Below are 26,094 nucleotides of genomic sequence, written 5' to 3'. Positions count from 1 at the left end.
CTGACATTAACTATTCTGCAATTACTTTGTGTGGTACCCAACCCTGCTCTCACACACCCCAGGCTCTCACCTGTTGGATCGTGCTCGCACAGAATCAAAGTATCAGACTCCATAATCCAGAATCACTAATTAACAAATGTTTGAGTCTGAGGATTAGTTATACCTACTAATACCAATGAGATGAACAGTTGACACATTAGATAAATCAATCCATTCTGTTATCTCAAGTCGGGTCCCAATCCTAATGAACTCCTTCACCGGATCCATGTAACTGTCTAGATATCTAAATATCTAAAGCTTGTGAGATCAGCTTTCTTTCTCGACAGAAAACACTGTTACATGCAAGTCTCAACAGTAATATGTCAACCCCTATAACATATTACTTGACTTGGGTTGATTTTAAGTCTATTGGTCTATTATAAAGTATAGTCTCACTTCATGCTTGTACGAACACTTTATAACTACTTAAATAAACTTAGGATTACTTTCTTTATAAAACATTTGTGCTTTTATATATAGTTACATTTTAATGCTATATATCTGATTAAACAAATGACTAAATAAACAATTTATTCATTAATATTTATATCCTAAAACAATTGTCTTTAGGACACTAAACTCCAACAAATCGTGTATTAGGTAAACATATAGAACTAGTAAATTAGTTCCCCCGATATTTTAACGGAATGAGATGCAAAACTATTCATAATATTGACAGTCACGAGCAATTTTACTCTTGATGTCTAAAATTGTGCAATTTACCCTTAAAGTTGGTAGTCAAGAGTAATTATACCCCTAATATTGACAAGTTGTGTCAATTTAAAAAATAATTCATTAAACTATTTTTTCAATCATTATTCTTGTTTTCTACATTTCATATGTGCATCATTTTATCATTTATTAGTAACAAATTACAAACATATGGGTAAACGTGAAAAAAATTAAAAAAAAATTATACTGTAATTTATACGAGTTGACAAAAATCTAAATATTTCATCGAATTTAAAATATTAACCTCCAATTTTATTATTAAATATTAATTCAACTCGGTTTATTTTTTTTACCAACTCGCTTTACTTTTTATTTGTTTCTACCATAGCTCTATCTATATTGAGTGACAATTCATTTAGGCTAAATGACTGAATAATAAATAATGTGTCAATTGAAATTTCTTTTTTAATAAATCAAGGTAAAATAGTACTTTAAGCATAAATATTAGTAATAGATTATTAAATAAAGTGTGGTTAAAGAAATACTAAAATATTCCATAATCAATATAATAAATTAATTAAATTATGAAGAATATTAATTATGAATCATGATTAGGGTTGAACAATGATAATTGGGGATTAAGGAGCGTCTTTGTATTCTCAAATACATTAGTATTTTTTTGGTTAGTTGTGTTTTTAAGGAAAATTACAAATTCAAACGCCTGTTTTTAAGGAAAATTACAAATACATTAGTATTTTTTTGGGTTAGTTGTGTTTTTTGGGTGGGTTGTGTTTTTGGGTTAGTTGTGTTTTTGGGTTAGCCGTTAGCGCCTGTTCCCTTTTAAATTCAAACGCTAATATTCCTCTCTCCCTTTTTATTCTCATCTCATCTCATCTCACAACTACAATCCCAAATCTTCTTCAACATGCACAGCCTCCAATCTCCCCTCACCGGAGATCATAAACTCCATCAGAAATCCGGTCGGACACCTCTGCAGCCCAAGAACTCGCCTGCAATTCCGCTTACTGAGATCCAAATTCTAAAGCCGAAGCCAAAGCTGAAGCAGCAAGAATTGATTGTTGCCGAATCTAACAAGGAGAACAATCCGATCCATACCACCAACACTCCATCGAAGCTCATCATCGACCTTCTGGATACGTCTCTAGAGGAGGAATTAAGCGCGATCAGAAAGAAGCTAGAGAGATTGAAGGCAGAGAAGGAGAAAGCAGAGAAGATGTTGAATGAGAGGAATAGAATTTTGGATCTGAAAATGAAAGAGATGGAGCAGAGAGGAGAGATCCAAAAGAGCCTCGAGATCGAGGTCGATAGACTTTACAGATTAAAGGAACTCCAATCTTCTTCTTCTACTACTACTACTATGGTATTTACTCCTCAACTCCAATCTTCTTCTTCTTCTTCTAAACTAAGTACTGGAAAAAGATAACAAGACATAGAATTAATTTGATTTTGATTTTTCAGAGAATCTCTCCATTGCGATCTCTAAGAGAGAAGGAACATGAGAAGAAAATATGCGAGGTAAATGCCAATTTGGGAGTCTTGTTATTTCTATTTGAGTAATGAGTGAATAAGAAGATATTGGCATTGCAGGAAATGAAAGGCAGCAAGGAAATGGAAGAATCAGTTAGTGCGCAAAGTCCATGTATGAGTTCGTGTTCGAGTTCAAAGTCGATTTCTTCCCAACTGGTCACTGTTAAATGATTTTTTTTGTCTTGATGATTTCATTTTGTGTTTGCTTCATCTTCATTTTCTTATTCTACTATCTACAGTATTTCACTGTAGAATTTGGGAACCCACAGAAATACTGAGGAATTTAAATTTTAATCAAATAGGAGATGATGGCCACCAAGTATTTCTTTCATTTGCTGATTATTGAATTATAGATTTAATTGTTCCAGAATACATCATGGATCCACCAACCTCTATTAGAAATAAAGAGATTGTAAAGGAATAAGGAACAAGTAAAGAACAGGGGGTAAAAATTTCAAAAATTCCTTATTACCATTATTAATTTCAAGTCATTTAACTTTGTCTTTAATTATAACACCTTGTAAAACTAACGATCTCTAATGATAAAGTGTGTATTAAAATTCTTTAGAATCACATGAAATCACTTTTTCGATTTGTCGGAACTTTCTCTCACTAAACATCATTCAATCTCTCTTAGACAAACCAAACATAACCTCAAAACAAAATAAAAATAAAGAAATAAGGTTGTTTAAAGTATATGGATAAGTATAAGATAAACCTTGTGATTTATTCGATTGTAAACACAATCGACATGATTTAAAACTTGAGAAACAAGTACTTGATTTCGTAAAAATTATTCAAAATGTTAACGTTGTCAAAAGCAGTCTTGATCACATGCACTTTAATAATAACATAGAATTTGGTCATTCACCGTTAAATCTAGACTTATTAAAATCCTAAGGTGTAGATTCAAAACATCGTGAGACTTAGATTTAATAAACCTAAATCTAACGGTAAATGACCAAATTCTACGTGGTCGCATGTACACATTTCTGTGTCAAAAGTCGAATATATGTAGTAAATTTAGTGAATATAAGGAAGTCAAACTCATATTCAAACCAATCACATTCATCAACCTCACATGATTCCCTCTCCCTTCTTCACAGGTTCCCTCAAAGACATCTAAGTGGTTCTTTCTCTCTTTCAATTATGTTATTAGAAACACCTGCTAAGATGTTAGGAGTTAGTAATTGTCTATCATGTGCAGTTGTGAGAAGTAATTTCTGAAATTGTTTCCTTTGAAGATAATTGTTGCATCAAGAACCATAAACTTCTGCTTTGCATGTCGGAGATGGAACTATCTTTCCCATGGTTCCAATTCTCATAATTACAAGGCATTGAAGTGCAGGAGGAATCAGAGTTCAAATGTAATTTTGTTTTATTTTTCATGTTTTCATCATGGGTTTCTCCTTCTCCATTAACTTCTTCCTCTTATTCAATTACAAGAGGTGTAGCTGATGAAACACTACCAGATCTTCTTTCAATTCCGGTTTGATTTTAACTGGGTTTCACATTTCATTTGAGCTGAAGAAGAAAGAGATAGAGGAAGGAACAGAGGTAACTGATAAAACATAATCTTCTGTTTTCTGATCTTTTTTCTCTGTTTCCGGTCTAGATTCGATTTCTGGATAGTGGTCAGGAAAACCAACCTCGTCCGGAACGAGGGAAGTCACATAATCGCCAGAATTATAATTCGTCCATCTGGGTCAGCGAAAAGAAGTCGTGAAATGAACCTTTTGGCCTCCGTTGGAATTTTGCTTTGAAAGCTTTTCGGTAGATTTTCAATCTCTGTTGAGAAGAAGAAGCATGAACATTCAATTTGACACGTAAGCAATTTTCAATGGTGTTATATTTTGGACTCTTTTTTTTGCTAATGGAATCAACTTTAAACCACGTGGTAGGTTGCAAATCACAATATAAATCCATCAAATCACAATATATATTTTTGTATTTTTCTCTAAAATATAATTCTCATCATTTTTATAATAGAGGACGACTGTTGCGGAAATGACTAGCAAATTAAAAACTAAACCATAAAACAAATAAAGAAAACGCTAGAATTTAACAAGGTTCGGTCAATATTATTTGCGTCTCCCGACACTACCAAATAATATTTCAAATGAACAAATATTACAATAGAAAAAGAAAGAGAAATCAAATAAGCCTTAGAATTATAAGAGACTTGTTGTGGGATGCTTTAAGCCTAAAGCTCAAAGCTCAATATATAACATTAGAAAACTTTTACTAAGTTATGTTTTTCTAATATGAACATCTCATTTTCCTATTCTTCCCTCTTGGCTTCTAATATGGGATTTTTAAAAGAGAGTCGAATTTTTCTACAATGACATGTTATTAGAATTGTCAAGATTGAATGACTTTGATATTCAATGTTATCAGGTTTGGAATTACCAATAGATAGACCTCTAGTTTAGGTCATATTGAGTTTTTTTTTTAAATACAGCAACTAACCCAGTTTTTTATTTTAAAAAAAAAACACATTTTCCTCTAGTACTAAAAAACATAAAAAAAAATTAAAATAGAAATAGAAAAACCTTAATCCAGTAAATAATCCTAACTTCGTATCTCCTTCTCATAATGAATATGTTGTAGGAAGTAAAAACGATGAAAATGATTGGCTGAATATAAGAGAAATAATTAATTGTGATTTTTAAAATTGTGATTTTTTAAATATAATTTGGACTATATTTTAAATTTTAGTTTAATATATTATTTGTGTATATATATATTTTTTTGAAGCAAAATATCATTAATGAGCCAAAAGTCGGCAAAAGTTTAACGCAGAAAGAGGAAACCCACTAGGGATAATATCAAAGTAACACTGACTAGCAAATTGAGAGGCCGCTCTAGCAAAAGCATGAGCTAACCCGTTTGCTTGTCTTCTAATAAAACAGATAGTGTAACCGTTTTGAGATGATAAAAGTGTGCGACATCGTCCAATAATATCACCAAACTCAGACTGATCCAAACTTCCAAAAGTAACAACTTTAACAGTGGACAAAGAATCAGATTCAAATAGAATTTTATTGTAACCTGCCTCCATGGTCCATTCAAGTGCATGTAAGACCGCCCAAGCTTCCACCTCCCTAACTTCCATAATTCCTTCCACCAGATTTGTCAGAGCCGAGATAAAGGCACCATGTGAATCTCTAAGTACTGCACTACCTCTTGTTTTTCCAAGAATTGTAAATATGCTTGCATCTGTGCAACAGGAAACAACATCAGTCGGTGGTCGGTGCCATAATTTCTGGCAGTCGTCCTCCCTAGGTATCGCAGAAGGAATTATACTTCGCTCCCTAGTCGTCTTCCAGTCCGCAAGACAATGTCTACTCCTCATAACGACTCCAACAGTTGTTGCGGATTTTTGATTCCAAAAGTAGTCATTGCTCGCCTCCCACCATGACCACAACAACATCATAAAGATCTCAGAATTTTTTACACCAGCTAATCTGCAAAAATAGAAAAAGAAGCCAGCAAAGTTATCCGCATCAAGGCTTGAATGTTCAATTAAATTAGCAAGGCCCGCCTCCCTCCAAGTCCCGTGCACACATAACACAATCATCCTCCATGTTAATCCCCCGACTCCTGAGCCGGTGACGAGTTGGGATACAATCACAAACAAGCCTCCAACAAAAAATGTCTGACTTTAAATGGCACCTTAGCTCTCCATATCTTTTGCCACTCCCCCTCAACTCTAAGATGTGTACTGCTTGGTATTTCCTCCATTCCAAGGCAGTATGCACTACGAACCGAATAACACCCATTACGGGAAGCATTCCATATAAACTGGTTTTTTCTTCCAGATACACACGGAGTTGACCGAATGATGGCCATTACATCTTGTTCCGAAAAGATTTCTAGTAATAGTTCAACATCCCATTCAATTGTTCTAGGGATAAAGAGATCGCTTACTTTTAAATTTTCCAACCCTTCAACCATTGTAGTAGAGATCGTTATAGAAGGCGAATCTCTTAACCATGGATCTTTCCATACAATAATAGATGTACCATCTCCAATTTTCCACCGCCCCCCTTTTTGCAACAATAACTGAGAACCCCAAATACTTCGCCATATATAGCTTGGTGAGTGACCCAACCTAGCTTTTAAAAAATCCCCATTTGGATAGTATTTTGCTTTAAAAAATTTACTGACCAAAGACTCAGGGGCTGACTGTAACCGCCAACTTTGTTTTCCCAGCATTGCTAAATTAAAGGCAGTGAAATCTCGGAATCCCAATCCACCATCATCTTTATGAATACATAATTTATCCCAAGCCAACCAATTTATCCCTCTTGACCCGTCTCTCTTATTACCCCACCAAAATGAATTCAACATCTTTTGAAGTTCTTCAGCAGTTGAAATAGGAAGCATAAAAACACTCATAAAATAAACCGGCAAAGCCTGACCTGCTGCTCTGATTAGAGTATCTTTACCAGCTTTAGATAAGGGCTTAGATCTCTAAGATTGAATTTTCTTCCATAGTTTATCTTTTAAGAACGCAAATATCACCTTCTTCTTTCTTCCAACAAGTGAAGGTAAACCAAAGTATTGACCTGTATTGATAGGTTGAGAAACTTCCAAAATAGATGAGATCCCCTCTACAAGCATTGGATGTACATTATTGCTACACAGTATGCCTGATTTAGAGAAATTGACAGCTTGTCCCGAAGCATGCTCATACAAATTTAGCAACTTCTTTAATTCTCTACACTCCTCAATATTTGCTTGAACAAACAGAAAAGCATCATCAGCAAACAATAAATGAGAGATTGATGGAGCCCTTCTATTCACTTTAGCTGCATGAATAACCCCCCTTCTTTCAGCATCCAGCATCAAAGCAAACAACCCTTAACAGATAATAGAAATAAATAAGGCGATAGTGGATCTCCTTGCCTCAAACCTCTTCGGGGGGGAAAAGGACCAACAATTTGATCATTAATTTTCGGGTAAAGTTCAAATAAAACCCTTGTGGTTTCACTAATTTTCAGATAAAGGAATGTGATTTACTTTTTGTCAAAACAAGGATTGAGGTTTCAAACTTTGATTAATTCTATTACAACCATCTTTAACGACCTAAAAATGAAAATTTTCAAAAATTAAAGTTGTTCAATGTCATATTTTCTATGGAACTACATTTTCGATTTTCGAAAATCATCTTTTTTGGAATTTTCTCTCTCTAAACATTAACTTTCTCTCTCTTTACCAAACATCATCTAAACAATCTCAAAATAAAAAAAGTTAAAGAATTAAAGTTGCTTAGAATATTAATAGTTCTTAAAATATGTCATTTTTGAAGTCGTCAAAGGTGATTTTAATAGTGTCAATCGAAAAAGTCCTTATTTTGTTAAAGTTAAAAACTTCAATCCTCGTTTTGACAAAAGGTAAACCACAATCCTTTATCTGAAAATTAGTGAAACCACAAGGGTTTTATTTGAACTTTACCCTTAATTTTAATTGAATATTTAACTGATTTAACACACAATATTATATATCCAATCCACACTTCCGAGAATCCCAACTTCATGAGAACATGTGACAAATAATCTCAACTCACTCTATTATATGCTTTGTTTATATCTATCTTAAGTGCAACCTCCCCCCTTTTTTCTTCCAATATTTCTTTTCATACTATGAATTATTTCAAAAGCAATCAAAATATTATCATGAATTGATCTACCTTTAATGAAGGCGGATTGAGATTCAGATATGAGATTAGGAAGCACTTCTTTTAACCGATTTGCAAGAACTTTTGAGATGATTTTATAAATCACATTGCACAAAGCAATGGGTCTCAATTCCTTCATAGACAAAGGTTGTTCACATTTCGGGATGAGGGTAATAATTGAATCATTTAGAGTAGAAGGGAACTTACCCATCTCCAACCAAGATTTACATGCTTGAAAAATTGAAGGACCAATCAACAACCAAAATCATTGAAAGAAGCCAGCATTAAAACCATCCGGGCCGGGGGACTTGTCCGGGTGCATGTCAAAAAGTGCCCTTCGGAACTCATCAAGGGTAAATGGTTCAAATAATCTTTCATTATTCAGAGGTGTGGCCTTTGTTTTGATTAAATTGCAAACGGATAACAAATCACTGATCCTACCTGAATCATTCCCTATTGCCTACCCCATACCAGCATCATCAAACAAATTTTTAAAATAAGAAATCGCCTCTTTGCATAACCCATCCGTACTTGACGTCGAACTCCCATCATCCCTTTGTAATTTCACAATTTTATTCCTCTTTTGTCTACCATTTTCAAAAGCATGAAACAACTTCGTATTGGAATCCCCATCTCTAAACCAATCAATTTTTTCTCTCTGCCTCCAATGGTCTTCCCATTTAAGAAGTCTGTCGATCAATTTTATTCTTACCTCTTCATATTCTTCAGTCGCTGCCCCAGAGTCCGATTCTCTTAATTGTTCAAGTCTTACTGAGCACTTACTCACCTCCTCATGCTCAGCTCGAAGTGAACCCCTGCCCCAACGATCAAGAGAACTTGACATATTTTCTAATTTATCCAGCAACGGTATAAAATCGGCCTTATTCCAACTCTTTTTCACTGTTTCATCCAATGTTGCCTCTCTAAACCACTTCCTTTCAAAGATAAATCGGCCGACTCTCAATATCTGTAATTGTGTTTACCAGAATCGAACTGTGATCCAATAGGGGCGTTGTGATATTAAGCAAAAAGGCTTCAGGGAAAAGTAATAGCCAATCAGAATTGGCCATTGCCCTATCAAGCTTTTCTTGTACTTCATTCCATTTACCTATATGCCTGATCCATGTAAAAGGATAACCCCTCCAAGGCAAATCGAGTAAACCACAATCACTTATCGCTTCTCTAAATCCTTGAAAACACCAGTTAGGGTGATCGTGCTCACCTTTTTTATCATCTGGAGAAAGAAGATCATTAAAATCACCAATAATCGTCCATGGCAATGACGAAGCAAAGGAAATATAGCGCAGTAAATCCCAAGAACCTCTTCTTTTAGCCCTCTTCGGGAATCCATAATATCCAGTTCCCTTTAGCTGAATCCATAATTTCCATATTTATGTGATTATTAGAAAAAGATAAGAGTGAGCACTCTCCAGCCTCTCTTCATAGAACACACATCCCACCACTATGTCCTACACAGTCAACCACAAAGCAGTCAGCAAACTTAATTTTACTCTTAATGAATTCAATACGTGCTTTACACACCAATGTCTCAGACAGAAACACTACATCTGGTGTATGAACTCTAATAAGCTCACAAACAACAGGAATTGCCCTGGCATGTCCCAAGCCACGGCAATTCCAACTCGAAATTTTCATATGGATGGGCAGACCCCGTCGATTGGGCCTGCCTGTGATCCGTTTTTTGGAACGGTCTCCATGTTAGTTATCTTCTCATTTCCGGTAATGTTTCTCCCATATCCATCATGGTCATCACACGTCATCATGCTACTTGGTTTATTTGCATTATCTTTCAATGAATCTACATTTATCCCTACTGTTTCCGCCCTCCTTCTTTTCCTTTCCTCTGGGATAATTAGCACCTCATCCATAACCATCGCATCAGAAGACCCAATCCCTTCCTCTCTTCTAGTAGCCGTAACACCAAAGTTATGGGCTAAGAAAGATAAGTTCCTAACTTGCGTGATTGTTTGCTCCATTCTTCCTTGAAACTCTGCAGCATTCTCACATTCTTCTCTCAACCATCTTTCTTCCCCAATTGCATTGAGGCGTCTATTAGGTTCCCGAATACTTGCATCCCAGTTTCTTACCACAGAATCCAAAGGTTGTTCAAAAAACTTGGCACAATGCCTATCAATATGCCCAATAATCCCACAAATGAAGCAAAAGCAAGGTAATTTTTCATATTTAAAGGTCGTTGTCATCCAATTGCCCCCAGCTCTCCTAACCTTCTTATCTTTTTTCAGAGGTAATCTGATATCAAATTTTACCCTTATTCTAAGAAACATTCTCTCTACTGACCACTTATTTTTATTATCCGAGGCAATATATGTACCAATAAAATTTCCCAGCGCCTTCTCCACATTTTCAGAAAATAACCCTGCATTCAAACCATGCACCTGCACCCAGATGTTCACAAAATGCAAAGGAACTGTAGTTGGTTCTTCTCCTTGGCCAATTTCTTGTAACACAAGCACATTATTATCAAATGACCATGGACTACCTTCCAACACCCAATTGAGATCATGTTTATGGTAAAACCTAAACAAAATCAGCCTCCCACCTAAATCCGCTTTATCCGGTCTCCACAAACTTGCCATACGACTTTTAAATATATTGAAATTAAAAATTTTGTCCGTAATTAACGAACCAACTAGACACAGTTCATATGAAATTACTTTCGGCTGATCTCCAATGTCAGGGAACTCTAATCCATTGTCGATCTATTCCAGTTGATCTGTTGTTCCTTCCATTACTGCAGCCACCGCTCAGAGATCGGACAAGAAGATCAGAATCCGAAGAGGACGGTCAAAAATCACAGCCACACGCACACAGATCTTGTAAACAGAACAACATATCACAGCCGCACACAGATCAAAACAATAATAATAATTTTATTTATGATTTTTATGTAATGAACCCTAGCAGATTCGCCACCAGAGAATACTCTGAGATCGTAAGCCGTCGTCCTTCAATCAGAACTACCCGTCGCTCACAGATCCAAAACCAGAAACCACCGTTTCCCCCTACCAATTTAAGTCATTTAGTTGAACCAAGTGACCCATAACCCAATTATAATTCGATTTGATTCTGACAATATATTGTTGATTAAGCTATTTTATTATATCTATTAAATATTTTTTTTGAAGCAAAAAAGAAATTAGATTAGATATAATATTTTTAATTTTCCTTTGTTACTATTTTGACAACTCATTTAAAAGGCCTCTAAAATAAGTCAATTGCATCTGTTAATAGGAATTTCCTAAATTCATCAAAATCTTCATCAAGCGATGAAGAAACGACCGAGTCAGAGAATGAAGAGTAACAGAAATGTGAATTAGTAATTAATAATGAAACAATAGTTCTGAAAGATTCAGATGATAGATATTTCAATTTGTATATGAAACATGATATGCTATTTATAATTCAAGATTTTGAATTCATAAAACTGTTTAATGGAATTTGTATAGGCTGTGTAATTAATGAATTTATTTTATCGATAAAACTGAAATAGTATTTATGATATTAATATAGTTGTTATGATATAGGAGAAGAAAAATAAATTCATTAATTACACAACCTATACAAATTCCACCAAACAGTTTCATTAATTCAAAACCTTAAATTATAAATAGCATCTCATGTTTCATATGCAAATTGATATATCCATCCTCTAAATCTTTCAGAACTATGGTTTCATTATTAATTACTAATTCACCTTTGTGTTACTCTTCATTCTCTTCGTTTCTTCATCGCTTGATGAAGATTTTGATGAATTTAGGGAATTCCTATTAACAGATGCAATCGACTTATTTTATGTTCCTAATCAATCTTTTTCTTCTTCTCGAAAATGGTAAGGTAGCTACTACCGATGGGGTGATTATATATATTTGGCTGATTACATGCAAAATAAGGCAATGAAGTGGTGAATTTCCAGTCGACAGTGGTGGTAATGGAAGTGGAGGAGGAGAAGGACACGCTTTTTCTATTGAGGACCGGTCTTATTTTTCCTCCTACATCAGCTTCATTCTAATGAATTTGTATTTATGATTTTCTAATTCTTGGGTGATTGATTGTGTTTTTACACTATTACAATTTTGGGGTTTGTTGGATAATTTTTTGTTTATCATTTTTCTTTTTCGAATCAAGTAAAGTTTTTAGCAAAGAGACACCTCTTTGTGTTCTTTTATTTTTTCTTTTCTTCTATTAAAACTAATAAATCTTTTATGGTTAATCTGTTGAAAGTAGGCGTTAAAGGTGGTAATGAAGGATGAGACAAAGAAAGTGATATAGACATGACATGTTTTTATTTGATGATTTTTCCCTTCCATTTCAAGTTTTTTATTGGCATATTGTTCAGCTGATTAATATAATAAGTCTATTATTATTATTATTATTATTATTATTATTATTATTATTATTATTTATGTAGGTTATTAGTCATAGCAATATTCATGGTTCATGAAGTTGCTTTTATAAAATTATTAGTTTTAATTGATTAATTTATGGGATGAATTCAATTTAATAAATTCAAAATTGCAGTTAGTGAAAATTAAATTCATTAAATCTAATACTTAATTAGATAATTTTGACATGTACAAAATATATTCTAGTTGAAAAACTAGAAACTAACAATAGAATCCTATAAATTTATGTACAAAATCAATGATACAAATTTATCAAGAGTTAGAAACACATTATTAGAGTAATTAAATGAGATGAAAATGAAAATTATAAACTATAATTTATCAAAAATGTTTTAATAATTAAGTATTCATAGGGTTATCAAAATTTCTCTTCCATGAGAAATATTCCTCAATATTCTAATTAATTAAGGGTATGCTTAAAAAATTTATAGAGAAAATTATAATGAACCCTATTTTTTTTTCTTCTTTTCCAATTATCAACTGGCCATACAATATTTTACCCGTTTGTACTTGCATTTTTCTTTGTGTAACCAAGTTTGGAGAAGCAAAAAGAATCACGATTTATTGTGGAAGAAACAAAATCATTCTCTCCTTATCTTTCAATCTAAGTTCCCCAGACGATTTTTTTCTTTCTTCATTTTCATATTTTGTTTCTTTTATGTGTTTTTATTTTTATTATTATTAAATTTGAATTATAATTCTTGAAAAATCTTTTGACAGTCATGTTCCTAAATTTGATTTTTCATTTTAGAAAATTAGGCCAAGACATCAAAGGTTATCATAGAGCCAATACACAAGACACGAACACGGAAATAACAAGATATCCAAATTCAAATTTGATGTTATAGAATAGAAATTATTGTTTGGTGTATGTTGAAAATATTAAAAACTGATCCTAAATTTATTTTAAAGAAAGATAAGTTGATTAAACAATATTATATAGAAAGAAAATAAATCTTTCGTTAATGAATCTTGAAAACCAGTAGTATAATTTTATAAAAAAAAATTATCATTGATGACACCTAACACGAGGCGTTTGGTATTTTATTGGGATAATGATAAAGGTTTGGATAAATATAAAAGGATAAATGGTTAGGATAAGGATAAAATATGATAGTCGAGAATTATTATTTAATGTTTGGTATGTGGGATAGAAACATGGATAAAATAATATATTTTATTATTTTAACGTTATGTAAACTTCATAATATTAATTTGAGGTATAAGATGGACTTTTTCATCCTATTAAAATCGCATGAGCTTATCCCACCTCCTTATATCACCCCTTCTGGGTATAGGATTTGAGGGATAAGAGGTTTATCCCTCATCTATCTCACTTTTCTATCTCCTAAACAAACACGGGATAACTTATCTCGTGTTTTTTATCTCTATCCCACTTCCTATATCCCTCCTAACAAACACCTTGTTTGAACTTAAACAATGATTCATCTCGTTGAGTAGTTGCGCTTGCGGTTGAGAGAAGTTGACTTGGCTTTTTGTGTGAAAGAAAAACCTTCGGAAAGGTTTTGTGAAATCTTCTAAAATGTTAATGGGTAAAAGAATTGGAAGCGGTCACTCACCTCATTCAATAAAGAGACACTAAGGCCTTGTTTGATAAACCACTTAATTGCTTAAATTAAAATGTTAAGCACTTATTTAATTTAAGTGCGTTTGATAACGGTTGTTTCTCCACCACTTAAATTAGTTAATTAAGTTAAAAACCACTTATTTTGATAAGTCAAAATATTTAACTTAACATTTTAAGTTAAATATTATCAACTAATATTTTTATATAAATTAAATCATTCAATATTTTCAGCACTTATAATATTCGGCACTTAAAATTCAGTACTTATTTTTCCAGCACTTAATTTTCAGTTTTATCAAACAGCACCTAAGAGTGAATCCGGTACCGAAGGAAGACTTCTTTTATGAGAGTAAAATATTAATATTATTATATTCAATCATATGTACTTAAAAAAAAATATTACAATTTTCGATTTTGTATATAAAAAATATCACCCCGGGCAACGAGCGGCAAAACACTAGTACTCTATGGTTCTAGCATGCAAAAATGAAAGATTAGTAGTTTACTCTTCCATGCCACACTACCTACTCTCTTTCCGGAATCTCCACATTCAGAGTGCAAAAACACAGAGATGATTATATAACAACAATCACTATCACAAACATAAATCAAAACAAAAGCTAAGATGATACGATTAAGCTACCAAAGAAAGAAAGGAAAAAATGATCTCTTATTGAGACCATCACAATTCTCTAAACAAAACATCACAAGAAGCCTGGATAAACCTTAAAACAAATCTCCCTACCAAATGTATATGAATGAAAGTTTAGTTTTCCAGACATCAGACACAAATTCTGAAAGAGGTGATTCACCATTCTGATTGGCAAACCACCAGTACCGTGTCTATACTGCAGAACCGCATCCTACTGTGTTTTCACTAGCAGAATTTCCAGTGGTTGTTACAGTTTACACATGTTACGTATGTCGTCATAGGTTCATCTGCACTCCTTGTCTGCATTTGATAATAAGTGGTCTTACGCTGACCACATCGACCACACTTGAACTGATCTGTCGTGGCTTTAGGTGCACCACCACGTTCGCAATCAAATAGTGCTCTCTCTTTAATTTGCTTATTTTCCTCTTGTCTTTGATCACTAGCCATTTCTTCAGAGCTCATATTGATGAGCCTCTCTGGTTTTACCTCTCCAACAAGAACTTTTCTCCTAAAATCAGGGTTCTTTTGGTCCTTGATGTTGAACATTACGGATCTATACTTGGTCTTTTGGGCTCCATTAGATCGACCCCATTTATCAAACATTGCAGATTCCACTGATACTGCAACTCGAATTGGGTCACATGCATTTACTTCATCCCTCCTTTCCTCATCAACCTCGCTAGCAACTTTGGCCAAGGCCTCTACAAGAAGTTCGCGAACTTTGTCACGCATAGCATCATTAGATTTCACCATTGCTGTCAGCTTTGGGGTAACAGGGCCTTGTGGTGATCTCTTCACATTAGAAACTTTCTTCTCCTCTTTTGCTATCTTTGCGATATTGACTGTTCCTTCTCGAGCCATTTTTTCAACCTTCACTACGTTTACCTTTTGAACCTTCTCAACTTTGACAGTTTCCACCTTTGAAAACTCAGGTTTCACAGAGCTTTTATTTTCAACAGCACCATTTTTCTTCCTAGTGGTCTCATCAATGACTATCTTTTTCCACACCTCTAGCAAATCAGAGGCCAAAGTTTGGATCTTTTCCCTAGGGTGCTTCGTGAGAGGTCGAAGTCGTTTCCCAACCTGAAAAAATGTGGAGAAAAGTAGAAAACCTCAATAAGCATCCACTAAATGGATCAAATCACAAGGAAACAGCAAGTCAAACTCTATTAAAATAAATAAATCAAATAGTGTTGCAAACGACTGGCCATAAAAATAAAAAAATAAAAAAAATAAAAAAAGAGAGCTAGGCAAAGACCATCAAACCATGAACTTCAATAGCCATAATTTGGATTGGCTAACTATCAGGAGGGCAAATAAAGGCGCATTATTTTGAAATCCAGAGTATATTTACAAGGATGATCCACATGCAAGATACAGTTAAGTTAAAAAAGTTAACTTTATCTCTATTTTCCCACATTGTCATGGAAGATAAGGAATATAATTGTGATGTGCAATGTTGTCAATATGGAAACCAGTCATTTGATTGAGTTGGATTTCCCCAGCTAACATGCTATAGATAAATCAATAGATTTTGGACAAGTAAAATCAATGGATGAAAACATGCTACTTCTACAATGAAATGAAAGCATAACTACAACATAAAGTGGAAAAGCATGGGAATTACTGTTTGGTTCTTGTTCACAGTGAAAGCATGGCATGTAAAAAATTAAACCTTATCTTTGTTTCCCACAATATCATGGAATGGAAGGAACATAATTGTGATGTCAGATGTGCAATGTTGTCAATAGCAGGAAACTATCCATTAGTTCTGGGTGGATTTATCTACTTACTACAAAATAGATGAAATCAACGGATAAAACCAGATACTTGTACATGTCCATAACCACAGGATAAAGCGGAAAAGCATTGGAATTATTCCTAGCTCACATTGAAAGCATCGCATGTATATCAACTTGATAGGCAAGTATATAGCAGTAATAGTACATCCTAGTTCTACAACTAATTAAATAATCTAACAATAATTCCAACTATTAATTTTGCAGCTTCAAGGAAACCCATAACCTAATTGACAGACAAGCTTAACCACCAACAAATTTGACAGGCAACAGGGGAGACTATGACTAACATTAACCAGCAAAGAGGAACAAAAAAAATTGATTACTAGTTTTCTAAATTGGGGGAAAAATAATCGAATTTTAATCCGTGGATTAAAAATAGTAATAATAAAATTAATTACCTGAGAAGACACGAGAATGTCATAAGTTATCGGAAAAATCTTGAGCTGTTTTAGCGCATCGACGCACCTTCCAACCTCCGGTCCACTCGAGGAAACCGCGTCATTGGACGCCGCGTCAGCCGCTTTCCTTGCGGCCTCAAACAACTCCAATAATTCTCTCTCCATCGATTTCCAGATCCCTTAATGCCAAAACTCTGAAAAAACGAAATTGGAAAACCAAATTGAAGGATATGCGAGTATGCAGTCGGAGGAATAAACAAGAAACAGAAGAGATGAAACAAAGAAAAAAGATCTGATGAAGATCTTGGCGTCAAAAGGAGAAATTGTGATTACCAGAACAATCCGGCGAAGGATATCGATATGTTGACCGACAGAGATGACGGAGAAGAAGCTCCCTTATTCTATCTGTGTGTGTTGGTGTGATTGTGTGGGTGCAGGTAGAGGTGTGGCTTTACCTGCTTATTTTCCGAGAGACGACGGCTACGTGGAGGCGGAGGAGATAATGAAATAATAGAAGGAACACCAAGTATTTTGCTTAAGCTACTACCCTTGTGTATTGTGTTAGCTTCGCCTCTTATTTCTTTTGGGCCAATTGATGTTTGGGCTCTATGGCCTCTTATTATTACGGGTCAATTACATGAATATCATAACTAAATTATGTCGCCAAACTTAATTCTTAATATGTCATTATTTTCTATATATTATAATTTTACACCCTAATTTAAAAATGATAGACTTTAATTCATGAATCATAAACCCTAGAATATATATTTTAGATTCCTAATTTATAAATTTCAATCCTTAAAATATATTAAAAGTACTGATTTTACTAGTTTGATATAATCTAAAATTATGACTTGACATAATTATAAATAGTTTTTTTGAAAATGAATTTTTGTGTAATTTTCCCTATTACATTACACATTACTTTTGAGCCGATTCATGATTGGGCTTTATGGCCTTATTGCCTTTTGGACTTCTTATGTTCAAAATCATAATTAGTATAAAATTACAATTAAATTATACAATTAAAAATTAATTCGCATTATTTTTTTATATATCACAAATAAAATATGTTTAAAAAATTTAGACTCCAATTCTTAAATCTCAAATCCTAATATACCATTTCGTTTACTTATTTGTTGTTACAGTTTGATTATTAGTGTTTGGTAAAACTACAATTTCATGTTGATGTTCGTATGTAAAACTAGTATTGTTCTCGTGCGTTGCGCATGTTGATTAAATTTTTGTATAAAAATTTAATATTTTTTTAATTATATATCATTTGCATATAATGATAATAATTTTATGTTTAAAAAAAATTAAATTTATAAAAAAATATTTTAAAAAATAACTTTGTATAATTTTTTGTTCTTGAAAAAAATAGTTAACGAAAAATTTCATGTATGTGTAGTAGTAGTAATTGTGTTGAAAATTGTATTTTTTTATTAATTAAATTATAAAGTAAAGTAATAAGTAGTTAATATTTTATTTTATTAGAAAAATAGAGCATAATGATTCAAAAAATATTTTGCTTCATACAACATTTCGCTTCATAAACTTTGTAAATTCCTGCATTAAAAAATAATATAGTAGTGGGTTTTCATTATACATAATTATAATGGGTAAATTCTAAAAAAATCATCTGTGGTTTCATGTATTTCAAAAAAAAATCTTGTGGTTTGTTTTTACAAAAAAAAAAGGATTGTGTTATGAGTCGTTACCCGAAAAACGAAAAATGACTTAACACCGTTAAAAGTGCTGACGTGGCAAAGGGTAAAACGGAAAAAAATAATTTTTTTTATTTTTCTTTCTCTCTCTCTCCTTCTCTCTCATTCTTCTTCTTCTTTTTCTTCTTTATTCTTCTTCTTCTCCTCCTCGCTTCTTCTTCTTCTTCCTTTTTTCTTCTTCTTCTTCTTCCTCTCTCTCTTCTCTTCTTCCTCATCTCCTCTCTTCTTCTAATTTTTTTTTAATTCTTCTTCGGAACGTCTGAAATCCAGACATTCATCACGTCTGGATTTTCCAGACGTTGAAGAACATCTAGATTCAGATGTTCTCCAGAATTCTGGAAATTTCCAGAATTCTAGAATTTTCCAAAATTCTGGAAATTAAAAGAAATAAGAAGAAAAAAAAAAGAAGAGAAGAGAGAGAGGAAGAAGAAGAATTACCCTTTGCCACGTCAGCACTTTTAACGGTGTTAAGTCATTTTCCGTTTTTCGGGTAACGGCGCATAACACAGTCCTTTTTTTTTGTAAAAAAAAACCACATGGGGTTTTTTTTGAAATACATGAAACCACAGTGGATTTTTTTGAAATTTATCCTAATATAATTGCTAACTTATTTTTTTAAAGTAGTTTACAATAGTTTAAATGGAACTACATTGTATAAATATTTTCTCCTTTTAATATGATATATTTTATATTTTAATAGTATTGAATAATTACTAAGGTGATGTTTAATAAAACTGAAAATTAAGTGCTAAAAAATAAGTGCTGAAAGTATTTAATGATGTAACTTTTATAAAAAATATTAGTTGATAATGTTTAACTTAAACTGTTAAGTTAAATATTTTGACTTATCAAAATAAGAGATTTTTTTTTTTTTTTTGAAATAATGTCAAGTTTTATTAACTTAAATCACATGAAAGAATATTGCTAAGAAATGATGGTGGACATGCCCACTCACCCCGAACAGACACAACATTGACCGCTTTTACTAGAGCATGAGCAGCCGAATCCGTTGAACGCTTAATAAAGGAGATAGAGCAGGGCTCTAAATCTCGTAATAAATGAATACAATCAGAAATAATGTCAACTAAATACGAATGAGCTTCTAAACCCATTTGAATTGTCTTAACTATGACGATACAATCCGACTGAATTTGAATTTTCTCACTAAAGCGATGCATCTTAATCAAATTTAAAGCTTCTTTGATAGTTATGGCCTTGGCTAGCCGAGGACTGAGATTTCCTTGAAAAGCTCTCATCTTAGCTAGAATGTATTCTCCATAGTGATTACTTGATGATGTTATAAATGGAAAAAGAACTTTTGATGCAAGAATTGAAAAGAAAATAAGAAACTTGTCAAAGGACAAGACAAAACCAAACTTGTCAGATGACAAGACCCATATCCGTTGAACAGCAGCGGAGATGAAAGAACTCCAAATTCCCCTTTTAATCAACATTGTTTAATTCGTCTTCTTCTCTATTGGACATTCCTCTGTTTTTCTCCCATCTTCTGCTGCTTCTTAGAGCTCTGCACAAGTTTCCCTCCGTACCTCAAGTTTTTAGTTTGTGAGGATGTAAATTTTTTATTTTTAACTTAATTAACTAATTTAAGTGGTGGAGACACAACCGCTATAAAACGTACTTAAATTAAATAAGTATTTAATATTTTAATTTAAGTGATTAAGTTGGTTATCAAACAACATCTAAGTTTTTTGGTGTTATATATTTTATATTATGTAGATTTCAAATTTATATATATAATTCAAATAAAATTAAATTAATTTTAAAAATAAAAATTGATTAATTTTTTTATAGAATTTTAATTAAAGGTGAATGATTTATTTATTTTTATAAAAGTTAATGATTTGTATCTTTTAGTAATTTTATACATTTTCATATTGTTTTCTAACTGGGGTTCTTTAAAATAATAATAATAATAATAAAATATGAGATTAATTAAGAAATATATTAGAATACAATGAAAAACTAAAAATTAAATTAAAATTCAACATTATATCTATGATACAAAAGAATTATAATCTATGTTGAAATAGAAGCCACATCAATTTATTATGTTATAAACTATTACAATTTTTCTTATGTAGCACATTAAGAGACTTTTCAATTTAATATGTTACATATATACATTTATAATTTGTAATAAAAAACTTCAATTACATAAAAAAACATAAAAATTAGATACAAATTCATCTTAACGATAATCATTTTGCTTAATGGAATTTCATGATCACCAAAGTATTCGAATTCAATTATTCATTAGGTTACAATAACCCAAAATATCCAATTGAATCATCTTAATATGATGAGTCCCCTATTTTCATTTCGTAATATAACATCAAGACATTCAATCAATTTGTTATTCATTCTTCCATTGTATACAATATCAGTTACGCTCGCATATCTCACTTTTTTTACTTCATTAATATTTTCGAATAATTATATATTCTTGAATTTCGAAAGTAAGAACATGAAATAAACAACGGAATAGAAAACAAAAAAGAAGGGTTGAAAACGAAAAAATTAGGAGAGAATTATCTTTGTCTTATTTTTTTATTTCTAAAATAAGAGAGAATGTGAAGATGTAGACATATAAAGAGGAGAGTGGAAATGTTTTTTTGCTCATTAATAAAAATTCTATTTTTTTTCTTAATTAAGTGTTAAGTCCATATATTAATTTTAGTTAAATAGAATCAAATCACAATTATAACCACTTAGTACAAAAAAAACATTTATAATTAATATGTGAAATTAATTCTATTAATTAGAGTCATTCTACTCAAAAAATTTAGAAATTGAAGAGATTCAAATAAAAATATTTTTAATTAATATTTTACAACAACTTGTCATATGATCATGTTTCATTTTCATCTGTTCATCCGTTAAAAACTTTTCAAATACTAATAATTTTGTACAAGCCACAATATAATGGTTAATAACTATATATGTATGTGTTACAAAAACAGGGATTTTGAAGGCTAAAAAAAATTGATGGCAGAGGTCGACACCGCCGCCGTCGTGACCTAAACCACCGTTTTCGTTCGATTTTCTACCATTCTCGTTCGATTTCTTCCTTTGATGATCGATATGGACTCGTTTACTGATGATCACGTCGGAATTAGAGTTCTCTTCAATCCAAATCTCCGCTTTGGAGCCCCCATACCCTCTACTAAACCAGCGTCGTCATTCTCTTTCGTTTTGCGACGCAACATTCTGGTAACCCCTCCCTCCATGGCCACTGTTTCAGAAATCGGGGGGATTCGAACTGTGAAGATATCGTAGTCTGCTTATGATAAATGGCTGGCTCTTTGCGAACACTCCCTAATCGGGTGGCTGATCTTAGCAAAGGGGGAAGCACCGTGGAAAACAGCAGAGCTCAAAACCAAGCTCGGTAATGAATGGGGCTTGACAGAACACTGGAAATTGATTTCCATTGGTCGTGGATACTATCAGGTCTTTCTCCCGACAAGCAGAGCAAAGGAGATGGTGATAGGCAAGGAGGACCTTAATTTAAAGCCTGGCATCTTTCGGCTTCAACCATGGAAGGCAAACTTCGATCCCTTTGTGGAAAAATCAACAGATACACAGGTATGGGTTCGTTTATATGGTCTATCTTGGGAATATTGGGATCCTCAAATCCTCTCGGACATTGCGAGAGGGATAGGAGGTTTAGTTCGTTTTGACAGGAGAACCATTGATGGTGGGGTAGGTCATTTTGCCAGACTCCTCATTGATATTGACTTAGCAGGGGAAATTCCCACTCAATTGGGAGTCGAAAGAGAGGGAAAACAGTTCTGGATTGATATATCTTATGAGAATCTCCCTAGTTTTTGCAAGGTTTGCAGTAACATTGGGCATTTGGCGTACGAATGCCGGAAAAATTCGAAGCCAGCGGCTCAAATAGCTAGACTCCCCGAGAAGGTGCTTATACCAGAACCTAAAAAACAGGTGTGGATTGAGAAACCACAGCAGGAAGATAAGAATAACTCATTGATTCCGGTTACCAAAATCAACAAACAGATCATCGACGCTCTGGAGAACCCGTCTGATATGGAAGATGATAACACTGGAACAGACTCCGCCTCTGAAGGTGCTGATGTGGAATGGGGGACTAAAACCGCTAAAGAAGGCCTTAATAAGCAGTATCCGTCGAATGAGCCGGAAGTGGAATGTTGGGAGGAACTTTGTGAAAGAGCCACATCGCCTGGAAATTCTAACATCCTTACCCCAGAATCAAGCTCGAAAACCAAAGACACTTCAGGTATCCGTTCGGCAGACGAGATGGACGAGGAACAACAGGATTGGGAAACGATTACAAGCAAAAAATCGGCTGCAAAGCAGAAAACAGATAAAAACATATCCCGTGCAAGACGGATCAACAAGCCGTCAGTTTATCTCAAATGACGATTATCTACTGGAATTGCAGAGGCGTGATGAACGCAGGTACGCAACGCTATCTATTTAAGATTTTCACTTCTCATAAGCCGGATTGGTTGTGTATTGCTGAGTCAATGGGGGATTTTATATCTATAAATCAGAGATTTTGGGATCAATTGGGTATGAAGTTAATTGCTCAGAATGATAGGGATAGGCCAACACTGTGGCTTTTTCAGGCTTCCTGATTAGTGTTACAGAGCACGATGATGCACAGAGGGGATCAGTATATTTTAATCAGATGCAGCTTAAAGGAGAAAAATCATTATTTATGCTTCGTGTATGGTAGTATTTGGGCAAACAAAAGGAAAATCATGTTTGACGGAATAACAATGCTTCAGCGTGCAAACCCTGGCGTTTGGCTTTCGATAGGTGGCTTTACTGCAGTCCTCGGAGCACATGAGAAGTCTAGAGGTCCACCTGCCCCTAGGCCAACTTGTGAGTTTCGTGAATTCGTAGATGACGGGGAATGGCGGAATGTCCCCACTGTAGGCTCATTCTACACTTGGACTAATGGCAGGCATGGTCAAGCTCGTGTATAGAGTAGGGTGGATAGAGTTCTGGTGTCAGAAGATTTTGCTTCAATTTGGACATATAACTGTACTTCCTTGATCAGACACTATTCGGATCATCATCCCTTGCTCTTTCATTTTTACAGCGATCCGTAAAGAGTATCTCGGTTCCGTTTTCAAACGATGTGGATTTCCCATCCGGGACTCAAGGAGCTTATAAAAAAAATTTGGGAAGCTGATCATCCAAACTTGGGCCCTATGCAATTACACTGTTATAAACTAAGGGGGCTTAGAAGTATCCTGAGGACTTGGAATAAGGACTATTTTGGTCAGCTGGACATGAATATCGAAAATAGTGAAGCTGCTCTGAATGAGATTCAGCTTCAACTTGCAAACGGGTTCACCGAGGAATTTCATGCGAAAGAACTATAAGCTCATACACAGCTGGATTTCCATTTGCTGCAAAAAGAAACTTACTTAAGGGATAGGAGCAGGGCCAATTGGCTATATGTGGGGGATCGAAATAGCAAATTTTTCCACTGAATGGAAAATCAGTGAAAATTGTCCAATGGAATTGCGGCTATGCAGATTGATGGCAATATTTCCATGGATCAGGCCCGAATTGCAGAACATATATCTGATTATTACGGCACCTTATTCACAAATATGGTTACGAATCGGCAGGATCTCTCTAGGGTCGAGACTGTAATCCCTAAGCTGGTTACCACAGACATGAATGCGAACCTTCTGCGCTGTCCGTCTGAATCCGAGATTCATCAAACCGTCATGTCAATGAACCCGTCTAGTGCGCCGGGGCCGGACGGCTTCACCGGGCAATTTTATCAGAGTTACTGGGGGATTATTGGTCCAGATGTGTGCAGAATGGTCCGTTTGTTTTTTGAACATGGTGAAATAAGCACTGGTTTAAATTCAAATGTTCTCTCTCTCATCCCTAAGGTTGATGGAGCCTTACGTATTGATCATTATAGACCAATTGTGATGAGCAAATTCAGTTTCAAAATCTTGTCTAAACTTCTAGCTGACAGATTAGCGGAAGTTGCAAATGTCATTGTTTCTCCCAATGCTTGGGTGGTAATATGAGCTTAAAGATTGATATTGCTAAGGCACTTGACACTTTAGACTGGAATTTTCTCCTCGCGGTTTTGGAGGCATTCGATTTTTCCCTGCAATTCCGAGATTGGATCCTTAACCTGTTTTCTCCAGCGAGGATTTCAATTATGACTCAATCAGGTTCACATGGTTATTTTGCTTGTTCAAGAGGTGTCCGTCAGGGAGACCCCCTCTCACCCATTCTGTTTAGTTTGGCTGAAGAATTCCTTAGTCGATGGATGGATAAATTGGTTGCTGAAGGTAGCCTTATTCAATCAGCGTACTCAAGTTCTCAGAATTTCCCCACACTTATTGTATGCTGATGACATACTGCTATTTTGTCGTGCCTCAATTGGGAACGTCAGAACTTTAGTATCTGCTTTTGAGTATTATGATTCAATTTCGGGTTAGTGGGTTAATTGGCAGAAATCGAAAGTGTTTTTCATGGATTCTGTCACGACTAGAAGGCAGATTAAATTGGCAGAAAAAAAATGGGATCCGCCTTGGGGATCTTCAAGTTCGGTATTTTGGCATTCATCTATTCATCGGTGCCCCGCGTTCCTCTTTTCTCAGTCCGTTGGTGGACAAAATCTCGGGGAAATTCTCAAAATGGAAGGGTTCGGTGCTTTCAATGGCCGGGAGATTGACGTTAGTAAAAGTTGTTATCTGTGGCTCGTTGACACATTATTTTCTGGTTTATAAGTGGCCGCAAAAATTGCTCAAGAGGATCTCTTACCATATGAGGAACTTCGTATGGTCGGGTTCCATCTCTGGGAAGAAGCTCATCACCCCGTGGTGGGACGCATGCTTTCCCTCGTTCAAAGAGGGCAGTTTAGGAATTAAAAAGCTGGATACTTGGAATATGACTTTAATTAGGAAGTTGGCTTGGGGGGTGTTGGCAGATTCCTCCTTTTGTTTCAAGCTATTACGATTGCGTTTCCTAAATGAGGGTGGTTTGGTTCGTCCAATTGCTTCCTCCTCCATCTGGTCCTCCATCAAATCGGCTTACAAGGATCTGTGGGAACACTACAAACGGTTCATTGGCAGTGGCGTGGGTTTGCATTTCTGGAATGATGAATGGTTGATCCCCACGGTGGCAGCCATAGTCGGTCTGAGTAACATTGATAGAGCGAAATTTCGGGGCCGTGTGTTTAGCTACAGGCTCAATGATCGTTGGAACGACCTTCTGGTCTTAAAAAATGAAATCGTTACTGCAATCCGTGAGGTTAAGACGCCCAGTGTCACTGATGATACCTGTATTTGGAAGCCGAGCTCGGATGGGCTTTTCACGGTCCGCATGTTCTATTCCTGGCTCTTGGGGAAGGGGCCACCTGATCCTTTACATCATCTATGGCAGCCATTTATACCCCCCGTCCCATTATTTAATTTCTTGGAGAGCAACGATTGGTCGGCTTCCGACTCACGACTTGTTAAAGCGCAGGGGTTTGATTATTGTTTCCAGA

General features: G+C 34.4%; 2 protein-coding genes across 2 annotated transcripts; one reads left to right on the top strand and one right to left on the bottom strand.

Moving 5' to 3' along the window:
• Positions 1-1,550: 1,550 nt before the first annotated feature.
• On the top strand, positions 1,551-2,631 carry LOC136206629 (uncharacterized). Its single transcript, XM_065997769.1, has 3 exons — positions 1,551-2,092; positions 2,191-2,247; positions 2,320-2,631. Exons 1-3 carry the CDS (start codon positions 1,637-1,639, stop codon positions 2,428-2,430), a joined length of 624 nt encoding a protein of 207 aa, XP_065853841.1. The 5' UTR covers positions 1,551-1,636; the 3' UTR covers positions 2,431-2,631.
• An 11,893-nt stretch (positions 2,632-14,524) lies between these two features.
• On the bottom strand, positions 14,525-17,375 carry LOC136206084 (transcription elongation factor TFIIS). Its single transcript, XM_065997007.1, has 3 exons — positions 17,164-17,375; positions 16,831-17,024; positions 14,525-15,713 (listed from the first exon to the last, which is right to left on the bottom strand). The coding sequence occupies exons 2-3, from the start codon at positions 16,993-16,995 to the stop codon at positions 14,853-14,855; spliced, it is 1,026 nt and encodes a 341-aa protein (XP_065853079.1). The 5' UTR covers positions 16,996-17,024; positions 17,164-17,375; the 3' UTR covers positions 14,525-14,852.
• Positions 17,376-26,094: the final 8,719 nt, after the last annotated feature.

Source organism: Euphorbia lathyris, chromosome 9 (genome assembly GCF_963576675.1).
Source record: "Euphorbia lathyris chromosome 9, ddEupLath1.1, whole genome shotgun sequence".
Lineage (NCBI taxonomy): Eukaryota > Viridiplantae > Streptophyta > Magnoliopsida > Malpighiales > Euphorbiaceae > Euphorbia > Euphorbia lathyris.
The sequence above is the reverse complement of the archived record's forward strand: the minus strand, read 5'-3'. Positions and strand labels throughout refer to the sequence as shown.